Source organism: Cavia porcellus, unplaced genomic scaffold (genome assembly GCF_034190915.1).
Source record: "Cavia porcellus strain 051 isolate PalLab524CR breed Dunkin Hartley unplaced genomic scaffold, mCavPor4.1 scaffold_9, whole genome shotgun sequence".
NCBI lineage: Eukaryota > Metazoa > Chordata > Mammalia > Rodentia > Caviidae > Cavia > Cavia porcellus.
Genome location: NW_026947492.1, coordinates 33,056,611 through 33,072,301, shown reverse-complemented (window position 1 = coordinate 33,072,301; position 15,691 = coordinate 33,056,611). Strand labels below are relative to the sequence as shown.

At 38.0% G+C, this 15,691-nt stretch overlaps 1 protein-coding gene across 4 annotated transcripts in view; it reads left to right on the top strand.

The window, feature by feature from the left end:
- Positions 1-7,758: 7,758 nt before the first annotated feature.
- Positions 7,759-15,691, top strand: part of Dync2h1 (dynein cytoplasmic 2 heavy chain 1) — a 280,807-nt gene continuing 272,874 nt past the window's right edge. For 3 of the 4 annotated variants that reach the window (XM_063256154.1, XM_063256153.1, XM_063256152.1), the window contains exons 1-5: positions 7,760-8,163; positions 11,557-11,727; positions 12,333-12,468; positions 14,090-14,208; positions 15,215-15,359. In XM_063256154.1, the coding sequence (XP_063112224.1) occupies positions 7,969-8,163; positions 11,557-11,727; positions 12,333-12,468; positions 14,090-14,208; positions 15,215-15,359 (766 nt within the window). In that variant the 5' untranslated portion in view covers positions 7,760-7,968. Of the gene's footprint in view, positions 8,164-11,556; positions 11,728-12,332; positions 12,469-14,089; positions 14,209-15,214; positions 15,360-15,691 lie in introns of all 4 variants that reach the window. The other variant, XM_063256155.1, reaches the window with a different exon arrangement.

The following is a 15,691-nucleotide window of genomic DNA, read 5'->3' as shown; positions in this document are numbered from 1 at the left end:
CAGATTCTTTCATGAAAGAGGAAAGAGAAGCTCAAAGTGATTTTTGAGAGATGTTTTAAGCCTTGATAGAGAACCTACCTGCATTACAGCAGGCAAACACCCTTACCAGTGAGCTACTTCTCAGCAACAGTTTTGCTTTTTTTTCCCATCTGTGTTTACTGTTTGTACTTTTTTGCTTTATTTTGAAAAGGAGTCTCACTAAGTTGCCCAGGTGGCCCCCAAGATTGAGCTCCTCCAGCCTCAGCCTATCAGGCCACTGGAATTTAAAGGCATGCACCACCATGCCTTATTTTACACATGTTTATTATTAGGCAGGTAGGAGTTGTCAACCCATTTTGTACACGGGAAAACTCAGGTTTAAAGATATTAAGTGATATGTCACAGTGACAGGTTGGAAGTAGCAAAGCTAGAATAGGATTCAGGTTAGTCCAGTCATGAACTAGCATCTCTCCCCTTTCCCAGTGACCTGTCACTTCTTCAGTGACATCAACTGTTCATATAAGAGGTGAATTATGTAATAATTGCTAATATTGTCATTTTCTGGGCACTTAACAATGACCAAGCACTATGCTAAACATTTCGTCTGTATTTTCCTACAATCTTACCTTTGGGAAGTCCTGTAATTGGCTGCCACCTTATATCTGCAGGCTGTACCACCTTAACTCCCTCTAGGAGTTAAATTTGGTAGTTAAGCAGCACCTTGCCTACTAGCTTGTTTGATCTATTCAGGGATTATGTTAATCAGCCAGCCTTATGAGACCACGTGGGAAATTTGAATTGACCTATAACCCTTGGTCTTGTCACTGTTGCTAAGTTACCTGCTGCCCTCTCAGAACCCAACTCCCTCCTCCTCAATACCCTATATATTTGATTCTCCTTCCTTGAATAAAGAGACTTGATTGGACTTCATCTTGTCTCCATCCTTTGTGTTTCTTGTTCCCTCTTCATCCCCACTCCCCCTCTAGGGTCTCCGTGGACTTACCCGCAAGCTGGGTCACTTATCTATAATTCACTTTGGTAGAGCATTGAAGTTCAGAGTGACTAATGACTTGCTCAGGGTGGGCCAAGTGTTTATAGATGGGAGACAGCATTTGGGTTAGACTCACACACTATCCCTCTACCCAACGTGGTCCACCTTTATCTCCACCCCAGGACATAGCATCTCGAAAACTGGAGGGCTCTTGCCTCTGGTGCTCACCCACCACTTCCAGCCAGACCTTTCTTTCTGCCATCTCAGAGAGGACGATCAGCTGGCACTGGTATTCTCCTGCATCGCCCAGCTGGACCCCAGGCATTGCCCTGCTGCAGTCCCTTTGGAGACCCTAATGCCTCAGGTCAGGTAATGTTTTTCTTCTGTACAATTAACTCAGACACCTTGTTCTTCTAATACTGTAACAGAAAAGTTAAAAATCAACAGTCTGATGCTCTGTTGAAACAAAATGTGCTCACCTAGGCTACCACATAGTTAGACCATTAGACTGACCTTGCTGACCATAGCTGAATCAGCTGACCATGTCAGTTGCAATTTAGAGATAGTCCAACCTGATTCAGTCTGACCCGTCCATCTGCACTGCCTGTACTGTCTGATATGTAAACATATTTCATTTTCAAGGGCTGTCCAACGGAGATAAACTAGTCAAGGACATGCTTAGTTTCAACCGCCTGCTCAGCCCCAGTTCCCTCCCTGGTTTCTCCTGCCTTGTGATAAACAATTCCTTTTTAAATAAACCTGTCTGGAACAAATCTGCTTGACAACATATGACCTGACATAAACTGATTTGCAAGTGGCTTCTGTACTTCCTGCTTGCAACCCTATAAAAACTAAACCCAAATTGACTTGAGGCTGGTGATTTGGACTTTGTCCCACCAGTCCACTAGCAACAATACCACCTAATGCCTGATGTCTTGGGGTCCAGCCTTGGGGAGCCAGAGACTTTGCAGGAGATGGTGGTATTGTCTTTCAGGTGTACTGTCTGTGGACTTTTGAGCATCACCATTTCCAGAGAACCTGTGACAATAACACACTTGGTTGGTTATGGGGGTCTTTGGTATTCTTAAGCATGACCAGGTCATAAGTTTTGTTCGAGGTAAGTATGAGAGGACTCAGGACACAGGTTCTCAGTTCACAGCCCTCATTCACCCACATAAGATCCCTCTTTGTTCTTTTTCAAGATTATTTTGGTTGGTGGGATCCCTTGAAATTCCACATGAATGCTGGGGATTTAGCTCAGCGGCATAAGCGCCTGCCTTGCAAGTGCGTGGTCGTGAGTTCGATCCCTGCTACCGGTAAAAAAAAAAAAAAAAAAAAAAAAGAAATTCCACATGAATTTCAGTATCAGCTTATCAATTTCTACGAACTGACCAGCTGAGCTTCTAATAAGAATTGAACTTAATCTGTTACTTTGGGAATACTGCCATCTTTACTATGTTACCGGTTTCACTCATAAGCATGTTTAATGGACTCAATGTTTTTGTTCTCTCAATGTATCCATTGTGCTCTTATTCTCAGCATGATGGTATTTGGAGGCAGGTTTGTTTTGTCCTCTGTCTTGTTAAGTTTCCTAAGATTATGGAAATGGTAAATATGCATGCATATAGTACACATGTTGCTTTTGATGTATGGTATATAGGTTGCATTATTTCCCTTCTTGGCACTTCCACATGACCTATACACAATTGTGTGTGCTGTGCTTTCACACATCTATCAGCACAGTAGTTTTATTTGTATCCATAGGAGCACAGGAGTACTGGGCTGCATTACTACCCCCCAACTCCCATACTTTCCCCAGAATACATAAACTGCTATGTGCTCCAGCAAACACATTCTTTACCCACTCATAGGTGCTTCCCAGTCCCTTTTCCCATATCCTTAAACTTTTATGAAAACTCCAAACTCTCATCCCTGATTTCTCTTGTGGAAACCACAATCTACTAGGCCAAGTAAATGCTTGTCTTAACTTGTTGCCAAAGTGGCGTTTACTTGAATCATATCCCATGCTGCAGGGCAGTTTATCTCAAAACAAACCAAAGCCTAAAAACAAAACAGAAACAACCCAAAAACTTCTAAATGTCTAAGCTTGGGTTTTGCCCCACAGATGAAAAAGTTCCTCAAAGTAAAGGAGTTCACTGTCAGGTCATGCCCTCCAACTCTCTTGGTGAGACTTCAGTAAGGTCAGGAGTCTTCCTGAGATGCGGATGGAGAACTTTTCTTACTCGACCTGTACATTTCCTTCTCTGTCCCAATTTTGAAGACATGGACAGGGGCCAAATGCAGATGTCCTGGGAAGGAGCCTGGCGCCCCGCCCCTGCCCTGAGCCCTCACCTAAAGCTGCAATCTATAAATCTGCACTGCAGGTGGCTCAGAACCTGGCAGCTTCACAACAGCACAGCAGGTGGGGGAGGCCACACGGTTGCAGCCAGAAAAGGGGCCACACTCTCACCCCTAGCTTAACTCATGTTGGTGGGGAACCTAGCACTAAAACATTAGGAGACCATCTACTTCTGGGTGCGGGTTTCCTAAGGAGCAAAGCAGCTGCCTTGTTGTGATCTATTGAAAGCCAGCCCTGGACAAGAGAGTTATTAAAACAAAACAGAAACAGAACCAGAAAGACAAATACCACAGCCCCTTTAAGTACCTAAATCACCTAGATTGGCCTGGAACTCGGAGTTTCTATTCTTTAGCTTCCCAGGAGCGCAGTGCGGAGATTTCAGACTTGGGTCTCTGCAATGGGGGGTGGAAATAAACACATCAATTAAAACGACTGACATTGGTCCCTAATTTTCCATTCCTTGAATAACCACCACCATGAAGGAAACTGAAATGCTCAGTGCTCATCAGTGATTGAATTCTACCATCTCCACAATTTTAAAACCAAATTTAACAGCAAAGTTAAATGGCACAAATGGCAGGTGTAAATGTGTGAATGCATGTTACTTTTCACGTTCAACATTTCTTGGCCCTTCTGGAGCTAAATGTATTTCTGTTGTATACATTGATCGTACTTTATTTCCTCTCACATGGGTACAGAGAAAGTACGTCTGAATCTCTATCCTCTCCACTTACTAGAGATGAACACATGCCCGCCCAGGCGCCACAATCCCAGCCCTCAATCCCTGCAATCAATGAATCCGCATTTGGCCTGGCCATTTCCTGGCAACACTGCAGGTAGGCGTGCCACCGCCAGCGCCCCAGAAGCCACCTAGTCCGGGTCCCCTCTTTCCCACTAGCGATCCCACGCGCGGTCGCCAGCTCCCCACACTAGAGCAGCATCCGCACCGCTGCACCCCGGTGGGCTGCAGATCACTGGCCCTGCTCCGGGCAATGCCATTTTCCCGACCCATAAACTGCGGCCCGCGCGGGCACTAGGGGGGTCAGAGTGTGGCACGCAAACTCCCGGGCTCTGGCAGACCGGGTCGGGCGCAGGAGGCCGGACCAGTCGGCTCTGGCGTCCGCGTCGGTGCGACGCGCAGAGCCGCAGCTTGCGGTCCAGTAACATCCCTTAGCGCCAGAGTGGAGGAGCCGATCCGGAGCCGGACAGGACGAGAAGCCAGCGCGTTCCTGCGTTCGCCCAGCCTGGCTCAGGCCCCGCCTGGGAGTGTAACTAGTGTTTCAAAGTGTTTTAAAGTCTCAGTTTTACTTTAAAGTTTTTCTTTGTACTGAGTAAATCTCCAGCTTATTATTATCATTATTACTGTTATTATTTTACTTTGAGACAAGGTCTCACTAAGCTCCTAAATTGCCTTAGGGTGGGATTAAACTTGTGATCATCCTGCCTTAGCCTACCAGAGTTTGGAACTGCAGGTATGTGCCACCATGCCCAGCCTGGTGTAATGTCTTTTTTTTATTTTTTTTTTATTTTTTATACTGGGGATCACGCTCACTACCTCACACTTGCCAGGAAGACACTTATGCCACTAAGCTAAACCCCCAGGCCCTGTTTCTAATGTAATATTGACAGAAATAACCTACAGAAACAAATCTTTTTTTGGTTCTAATAAATTTTTACAGCATAAAGAAATCCTGACATCAAAAATTTTAGGAAATATCAGAATAGAACAAAGTTAAGAAAAATGGTTCAGAAAGGTTTCCCTTCCTCTTGTTCTCCAACTTCCTATGCCACCTACCAGCCAATATGTTGCAATGCCTTACACTAAAAAAAAAAAAAAAAATTTATGTAGCATGACATTAGGGACATTTATTTATTTACTATGAAATTACTATGAAAACAGATTCACATGTTTAATGTAAAATATTTGAAACACAACAAAGATTATTTCTCATTTATTTAACAGTTGCAGGCATCACAATTCGGGAATCCAGGGTCTTTTAAAAGTGTTCTCTATTCTTGGTTGCTTTGTTAGCCGTACCCTGTTGGCAGAAAGCCTAAAGATACATGCATTTCTTTAAACCTTTGCCTTAAAAATGGCATATATGATTTCTTCTCACACTGCATTGGTGAGAATGATCATACTGGCTAGTAGCCATGTCTTAGTTGTGGAAAGAAAAAATGAGTTTTGGTGAGTGTTTGTCTGCCACTGTATATAGTATATTCACATTTGGTATGCATCTTGTTGCATCTGTGTGGCCTTGCTGTTATTCATCTGAGATTTTTTTCTTTATTGTAAAAATTTTAACTGTAATGTTCTTATCTGTCTTATTTTGTACTATAGGCCTAATTCTACACAACAATGGAAAAGATGTATAAAATATTTGTTTTCATGTCAAGTGGCACTTCCATGTTTCTTGAGATCTAAATCGAACTTGATTCAACAGTTCAAATTTCGTAGCTTGCCTAAAGCCTGTTAAAGAGTTTCAAGAATTATTGGGAGAATGACAGTGTCATGATCTCACCTGCTTTCCAGCGTCATGATTTTATATGTGTAGGCCTTTCTTCACTATATTGCCTTGGAAATCTTCACAAACATTAAAACTTGCTCAGATCAAGGACTTATGGGCAATGGAGTGCCAGGAGGCTTAGGAAGGATCATAATTTCCACTGCAGAGCAAGAAGGTCTATATTTATACCAGCCCCTTTTGCTTTCAAATTTCTTTTTATTTAGTTCTATCTATCTATCTATCTATCTATCTATCTATCTATCTATCTATCTTTATTCCTCTTCTTTTTCTTATCAGTGTGATGGGAAAAATAACTCCCAGTCTATTACATGTCAGATGTACTGAGTTTCACAGTATCAAGTAAGGAACTCCTGAACCAAGGGAGGAGGTTGGAGAGTTTTATGGGAAATAAGAATAGGTTTTGGATTTCCAGGAGGGGTCCTGATTGGGTGGCCACTGAGGCTCTTTGTTAAGAGTATTTTGACAGCAAAATCACAGTGTGGGTACAACGTAGGTCAAACTATAACCAACCTATACAATTAAAAGTATAGTCACTTAGCTAATATTGATTCAGTAGGGAAATGAGGGATGTAGGAAACAAGACAGGAGAAAAGCATTCCTGGAAAAGGCTGGGAATATGGGCCCAGATGTTCTGGTTACCCACCTGTGCATCTGATGCCTTTTTACACTCACTGGGTCAGCTTGTGTTAATTACAGGATAATCTCCAGGTGCTCTTTATCTCTAGAGAGGGTTGCATGCCTGGCCATTTTGGGCCAACCCTCTTTAGATTCACCTCCAGCCCCAATCTTGGTGTGTCTCATCTTTTGCATTGACTTCCTCAAGGCCCAATCCTTCCCTGATTATTAATTTTTAACTGAATTAGCTGCCTATAATACCAGTGGCTACCATTTAATCTCATTGAATTTTCCCCCACTGAATGGCCAGACTCCCATATCCCACCTCTTGGATATTTCATGAGAATTTTAATTTACTTTGATCATTGACAACAGTTCAGCTTCCTTTTGTTTCTACTATTGAATCTTAAGATGTTCAGCAGATAAAAGGGACACTCTTCTACCACTAAAAGAATATGGTTTTAGGGGAAAGTTTTGATTACTGTGAAAATTTACAAAATCTGTGCATGTTTTATCTAATCAGTTCTGAGGTGATGAATGACTAGACCCAAATTCTGTGATTCTATTGTGTTCTTCATTTCTGGTTCAGTCCTTAGCATGTGGTAGTAAGTAGTAACTGCTTTTAGAAGAGAATTATTGAATTTACATGGTCTATAATACATATTGGAATAAATGACCAGCAGTTTACTTGATTACAATTGATGATGCCGTGGGGAGGAAAATGATGAAGCTTGCTTTATTTCTGTATTCAGTATGTGTCCTTGTTATTAAACTAACAACCATCATTGTATATTTTGACTATTTTACACATGGCTGTGTTCGTGTAATGATTGCATATGGGTTTTCTCCCCTTAAGTTAATATTTAAAAAATCAAAAGTGAGAAATTAACCAGCACAGAAGAGAGGAATTACGAAAATAAGTTAACATTGTTTTGAACTTTACTAGCCTTTCTAAAAAGCGATTTTAAGTAACAGTCTCTTAAAATCCTCATGATACCCTTAGTTGTGGGATTGTATTTCTCCATTTTACAGATATGTAATTTTGGGGCTGGAAGTGATTTGCTAAGGGGATACTAAAATTCAGCAGTGCTTATAAATCCTGGTCACGGTTCTGCACTTGAAAACTATCCTTACTGTTTATAGATGATAAAGAAACCAGTAGGAATAAACGTTTTTCACTCAATATAAACTCGTCCGAATCTTTTATTATCGATGATTGCGGGGATCAGCTAAAGAACTCCGAGGCGATCGAGCGCTTCCTGAGCTCTGCGTGCGCATGCGCAATACAATGAAGTTTGCTGAGTGGCGCCTGGTTTCTGAAGTAGCGCATTGTCGCCATAGCGACTGCCCTTGGCAACCGCGAAGCTCTGCGGCCCTGCGGGCCTGCTGGGAGTTTGAGCAAAGCTGTGCTGTATTAACTTTGATTCCTCTGCGACTGTAATCTTGTTCTTTTCAAGGTTTCCCATCCCCCTTTCCCTCTCCCTCTCTTCGGAATCATGGCGGGCGGGACTGGAGATATTCGGAAACTCTTCATCCTCACCACTACCCAGAATTACTTCGGGTTGGCGTCCGATACCTGGGACCAGCCTCTCCTGTACAACTGTCTTGAAATCAACAACTTCTTGGATGATGGGAACCAGATGCTGCTGAGGGTACAGCAATCCGACGCCGGACTCCACTTTTCCAACACGGTAGGGTTCCTTGCAGCTCTGCCTGACCTACCTTAAGCTCCCCAGGCCGACCCGAGGGATGCGGACCCCTCTTCAGCTGGACCTGAGATCCTTGATTCTCCTCAGGACTCTTGACTCTCCGCCTCCCTCGTGTTTAGCATGTTTTCCAAGCTTGCTTCCCACTTACTTGGAGCTTCTTTGCACTTTAGGAGTATAACCCCCCCCCCCTTTTTTTTTTTGGTAAAACGCTCTCAAAGTCGCCCTGGTTGGCCTCGAATTTCTGTGCCTGAGCTATTCTGCCCCAGCTACCCAGTAACTGGGACTACAGGTGTGCCTCGGGCGCAGCTCTTCTAATTTTTCAAGGAAGCCTAGAGATGTTTTATGAACTAAAAGGAAAGCATTTAATTTTTGTCCTTCGTGTAACCATCCCCCCCCCCTTTTTTTAGTTTTTAGTTTTTTTTTTTTTCCCTTTGTCTTTTTCCTTTTTATCGATACCGGGGATCGAACTTACGACCGCCTGCTTGCAAGGCAGGCGCTTATGCTGCTGAGCTAAATCTCCAGCCCCACCATTCCCCTTTGAAGCAAATTCTGGTATATCTTCTTTGGGTTTTAATACAGCCTGAGAGAAAAATTAATTAGGAATTTAAGTCTTCAGGAAATGATTTTATATATTCCAAAATGAAGTTTGAGTTCGTTTTTGATGTGTAACATGACATTTATTGATTTGCTTAGTCTACTGTTACTTCGACTGGCAAGATTGTTTTAAAATGTTACCCTCTATTTCCATCAAGACTCATATACAGTGTATGTTAACTTCAAAGTAAACCATGTAATAAAATTGCCTAACATGCTAAAAGGGACAGGGAATGGACGAAAATTAACTAATTATCGACATTTTCAACCTCTTCCTCTTGTAGTCACTCATATCTTGAGGTATGGCAGAACATTTGCACATTTTTTTTTTTTTTTTTTTTGGTAATATCACTGAATCTTCATTCATTATGAATCTTTTTTCTTTTTGGCTTAATTCAGTTCTATTCATAAGTATTTATTTTGAACTCAGTATTAATGCAAGACACTGCCAGATCTGTTGGGTTTACAAAGATATAAAAGGATAGAATATAGCTAGCATTTATTTTCAGTTTACCTGTGTCACAGGTTGTTTCAAGCATTTTATGTGCATGACTGTACTAAATATCCATAAAACTATGAGACAAAAACTACTTGTATTCCCCATTTTATGGCTAAGGAAAGCAAGGCATGCATGTTACATTCTAAGTGATACCCGTTCCATTTCTCTAATGCTATAATTCAAAATGGGGCCCCTGCTTCTGTCTTCTAGTGCTTCACTACAGTGATTTGTTGACACATTCTCAACAAATTGTAAAATTAGGTCACAGTGTAGTAAATGCCACTTAAAGTTCGGATACAATGCAGTGGGAATATGGGAAAAGTCAGTATGATTTAATGTTAGTCAACGTATATTTATGGGATACATACAATAGTTTTTGAAATTTTCCTAGGTGCACGGCATAAAGTCATGAACACAGTAGATTCTTCATCTTACAGGAGAAACACTAGGATGCACAAAGATATGCTAAACACAAAGGTGTAACATAATTGTTAATGTTGATAAATGATGTTAAGGAAAAAATATTACAGCAATGATGGGGGAAACTTCAATTAAAGTAGGGAAGAAGGGAATACCACTCTGGAATAGTGGCCTTTGAAGTGATAATTGAATGATAAATTGTGGGCTGAGATATGATCTGGGTGAAGTACCTAACTCCTGAAGCTGGGCCTTTGCTTAATTTCAAGGCAGGAAAATTCAGTGTGGTTGCTGAAGTTTAATGTATGAAGGACAGTGTGGAATACCAGGTGGGAGAGTAAGGAATGTGCTAACCATGTAGGACCTTGGATATCAAATAGGAAGTCAGTGGTAATGTTAATCAAAAGAAAAATGTGATCTGCTTTATGCTTTAGGACTAGGCTTAGCAAATATTCCATAAAAAGCAAGATAATATTTTAGGTTTTGCAGATGAGAAGGGTTTTGTGACAACTATAACTGTTCCATGGTAGTGTAAAAACAGTTACACAATAAACTATGTAATAAGCCATGTAAATGAAAGCATGGCTGTGTTCTAATAAAACTTTATGGATATTCATTGATACTTGAATTTCATATTATTTTCATGTGTCATGAGAAATATTAACACAGAGTAGTTCCATCCTAGTGGCTACAATTGTTATAATTCTGTAGGAAAGTGGATGAATCTTGAGACCACAATATTAGATGAAATAAGCCAGTCACAGGAGGTTACATATCACGTGGTTTCTCTAATGTGACAGAACCAAAATATAAATAATTTAAAAAGTGAATAAAAAGAGCTATTTAAGAGATGGGAAAGCAATCTGGGGAAAGGACGGGCAAGGTGAGTAAAGATGATAACGGTGTGATATGTATATGTATCAAACCCTTAATGTAATCACTATGTACATCACTAAATGTAATCACTATGTATCACAAAGATATACTGATAAAAATTGAAATATTTAGGATAAAGCAACAGCATGAAATGTCTATGAAGTTTCAGACAACAGTAACTTTGAATACTTTTTCATTTATGGGCTTGTTTATTGACTGGAAGAAGAAATGAGAATAACTGAAAAGTAATATAGAATGCAGAAATTTCTTTTGAGTAGTGTATTTCTGGGCTAATGAACTACTTACTATGACGATCTCTTTTAAATGATCACTTTAGTGAATCCCAATTGAGTTCATCTGATCACAATTTTAAATTATGTGATAATTTAATAAAATTTTGATGTTCCAACTCTGTGGAAACATTTTTGGCGAAGATAATTCTAGGAGATATACAGTTTAGGTTCATTTGGGTGTTTTGAACATTTACATATATAATTTATTATATAAGTGATACATTATAGTATATGCCTATAAAATTTAAAAGCTGTCCTTTAAAATGCCCTTTCCAAACAATAGGGTAATAAACAAAACACCATTTTACAGACTTTCTTGGGCTACTAGAGAAGTGTTAAGTGCCTGAGGCTTCCACCCTGTGAATCAGACTGGAATGGAATAGTTAGCTTTATGGTATAATCACATAGGAGTGGGGATACATTTTTAAACCTAGGAGAAGAAGAGAGCTATATTAGCTTTACTATATTTATTTTAAAAATAAGTATGTTTGGGGCTGGGGATTGAGCTCAGCGGCATAAGCATCTGCCTTGCAAGCAGGCAGTCGTGAGTTCGATCCCTGGTACATAAAAAGGAAAAAGACAAAAAAAAGTATGTTTTCCTGGGAAATATAGTTACATTGATGCAACATTTTAGAGCCACATTTTTAAAGTATTAAACTGTATGAAAATAACATTAAAAATCATTTATTACTTTAGGTTGAGTTCGGTGATACAAAAGATAAAGTACTGGTGTTTTTCAAGTTGCGACCTGAAGTAATTACAGATGAGAATCTACATAATAACATTCTTGTTTCGTCAATGTTAGAGTCGCCTATTAATTCCCTTTACCATGCAGTACGGCAAGTATTTGCACCAGTGTTGTTAAAGGTGAGTAAGTAGCTGCATATTTAATTTATATTTACTTAAGTATTTGAATAGTTATATGAACTCATACATTGTTTATTATTGTAATTGGTGTTTTACTTTTGCATTGAAATACCACTTTTTGTTATTACTGGGTATTGAAACTATAACTTAAATGGTGAACTGCGGTCCTAGCCCCCTTTATTTTGTTATTTGAGATAGGGTCTCACTAGATTACCCAGACTAGTTTATTTATTGATCTTTCTGTTTTAGTTTCCCAGTAGCCGGGATCATGGGTGTGGGCTGGCATACCCAGACATTTTCTTGTTTTTAGGTGCTGGGCAATGAACCAGGTCCCATATAACATTTCTCAAATTCTAGTTGTAAAGTAAGCTCTACTGACAAATAGAGTAATTAGAGAAAGGTATCCAGTGCAGTTCATTGCTGTGGTAAATGATCTTTATAAAGTTTTAACTGTTCAGAGGACAGTTTATCCTTCTAAAATGGAGGCTGTGGTGACTTTAAGCCAAGCAGGAGTACGTTCACTTAGTTCTTTAGACAGTGTCTTTGAAAGCCAGTTTGATTGGCAATGCTCTGATCAGAGGTTGCTCTTGTATGTTTTTATTTAGGATCAGGAATGGAGTAGTAACTTGGATCCCAAACTTCAAAATCTTTTGAGTGAACTAGAAGCTGGGTTGGGTGTGGTTCTACGAAGATCAGATGCCAATTTATCAAAATTGAAACTTAAGGAAGATGATACTAGAGGTATATAACAATATATAATGTTTCATGTTCATGCATCGCATCAAAATAGCTTTGTGATATAATTGTGTAGCTTAATCAAAGAAAGTAAAAGATGATTATTTCATTAGTACATTTGTATCTTTCTGCACAGAATGCAAAATGTATTTTTTCAAATGTACAATTTCTTGAAATAGAAGGACAGTTGATTTTCATTGTTCACATTAGTTAGGTCTTATAAGGTCACTATGAATGCTGAATTGGTGAATACTGAACTGTTGCTTCCAGGAGAAATACAGGGTAGGTTCCTTCGAGCTTCCAGCCATAACATTTTGCCGACTGATAATACATAACTTTGTTTTATGTGTGCTTGTGTTTAAAGACTTTCATTAATGTGTATTTTTGAATAATTGACGTTGTCATTATGGCCATCAGTGCTGTAATAGGAAGGTTTTGTAACGTATTTTCCTTAAGGAACACTCAGTTTTCTTGTGCTTTAGGAATACTTGATAGCATTTTAGCACTGTACTTAAGGGTCATTTTAAGCAGTGACATCAACAGAAAGTAACAAATATGGCATTAAATATACTACAAAACAGACAGGGACTAAGAAAGGTACAGTGTTACTTTAATCTCGGCTAGGAATATACATAGCAGGTCACTCAAATATTTTTGCTGCTCTAAATATTGAATATGTGAATAATGACAGACTAATTGTATGCCATGCAAAGATGATAGACCATTAACTTTTATGTTAAAATGGATTTCCTGTAGCAGTCATTTTAACTTAGTTGTAATTATAGGGAAATTACTATTCATATGAAAAATAAATGTGAAATGTATAACATACAAATAATTATTTTAAAATGTTGGCTGTAGTTTTATATTTTGCTTGAAAATAAACTAGAAGCTGACAGCTCATAATCTCAAGAAGAAAAGTATGTTTATTTCCAGCATATTATTAGGCAAATTGAAATTATCCAGTTTATTGAGAAATTTATAAGAAAATTTAAAAGTAAAATTAATTTGTCATACTTAGAAATTAAATTAAACCATACTGATGAAATTGTAATTATTTCCATTTGGATGGAATTTTAAGAGCATAAATGATATTGGAATTAGATTTATAAAAATAGTGCTAGAGAAGCAAACTCAGACATAAGAAGTGGAATGATTGTGTAGAAAGGAATGAGTTAAAAAGCACATGAGAATCATACTGAATAACAAACTCAACAAATGTGGTATGATCAAAAACCCAAAAAAGCCCAACAAGCTGGATGTGGTGGCACACACATGTAATCCCAGCACTCGGGAAGCTGAGGCAGGAGGATAGCCATGAGTTTGAGGCCAGCCTGGGCTCAACAGTGAGTGAACTGCATAGAAAGACCCCATCTCAAAAAATAAGAAACAAACACAAAATGTGCTGTGAAGTAGGAATTTAGGGCTTTTAGTGTTTTTAGTGAATTTAAGTAAGACCTTACTGTTGATAGTTTATTACTATAAAAGTACTTGCATATACCTCTTCAAGAGTATGAGAAATATTCATGTATGCAGACATAGTTAAAATTGTCAAATGAACCAAATAACTTTCTGGCTTTTCATTTTGTATTGATAATTTTTCTTTTTCAATTTTTCGCTTTTACAGGTATACTTACACCAAGTGATGAGTTCCAGTTTTGGATAGAACAAGCTCATCGTGGAAACAAACAGATTAGTAAAGAAAGAGCCAGTTATTTTAAAGAATTATTTGAAACAATTGCACGAGTATGTGATTTGTATATAGTTATATATCAGACTTATAAAAGTTCCTTATGATTCAGTTTATACTGTATTTTTCTCATCTTAAAATCTACTTAATGACTGAGAACAAAATACATACTACATCTGTAGCAAACTTTACTTAGGATGTGAATTTAGAAATGAATAAAATTTAGAAATCCAAACACTAAAATAAGTTTTTCTCTAGGAAGTTTTTTTTTGTCAAAAATAAATTTACTTTTTTTACAGATGCTTAGAAAAAAATAAAAATACTGACAGAAGTTTATCTATGTTGAAAGAATATGTTCTTTTGAGATGTTTACTCATATTAGCACTTTGAAATATAAAATCTTTTACAGTTTTTTTTTATGTTTTCTCAGATTGATTGATTCATATAAAATAAAAATCTTTTAAAAAATACAGTAATTTTCTGCTTGTTTCCACTATTGTTTCAATAAAATTTTAATTGTGTATTTATAATAATTTTTTTTAGTAACAACAGTAAAATACAGAATAATAGAACTTATACTGTGGTTCTATTCTTAGTAACCACAACATTATTAATAAATATCAATTACAGAGATTAATGTATATATGAATTTAGGACCACTTGTACTGAGAGAATAAGTAGATGAATCTGAATATCAAGAAAATTAGGCTAAGGGTATAAATAAATGAATGCATTTTTTTTTTTTTTTTTGTCTTTTTCGTTTTTACTGTTACCAGGGATCGAACTCACGACTGCCTGCTTGCAAGGCAGGCACTTATGCTGCTGAGCTAAATCCCCAGCCCCACGAATACATTGTAAAACAATTATTTTTTCCTCTGGCTGTCATGAGATGTATGTTTATGGAGGATATTTACATAAAGAAGTAGTTATCTGTTAGAAAAAGAAAGAAAATAGCATAGCAAATATGAGAGCTGTGGCAACTGAAAGTCTGGGAACATTTTAATTATAGTACTTAAAGTATGTTTATAAGTATGTTAGAAAATTAGTGCTTTTTTATTTTAGGAGTTCTATAACTTGGATAGCCTATCCTTATTGGAAGTTGTTGACTTGGTGGAGACTACTCGAGACGTTGTAGATGATGTGTGGAGACAAACAGAGCATGATCATTATCCTGAGTCACGGATGCTACATCTCTTAGATATCATAGGTATTAACAAAGACATAAACTTTTGGAAGTCTGTCTTAATCTTTTTTCCCTTTGTCCTTCAGGTTGTTACTTAATATAATATTAATATAATATTATATGTAACAATGTAATAATATGTATTTGCATATAGTGGGTTAATTTCAACCATATGTGAATTTTTGACCTAAAATTAAATTTATGTGGATTATTTTGGATGTATATATTTAACTTATATTTTCTAAACTGAAAAATTACCAAAATATATTGGTTTATCTGCCACTATTGAATTTTTGATCCAGAAAATAACTTTTTAAAAATTATCCTAAGGAATATCAGATAAGCACATAAAAGTT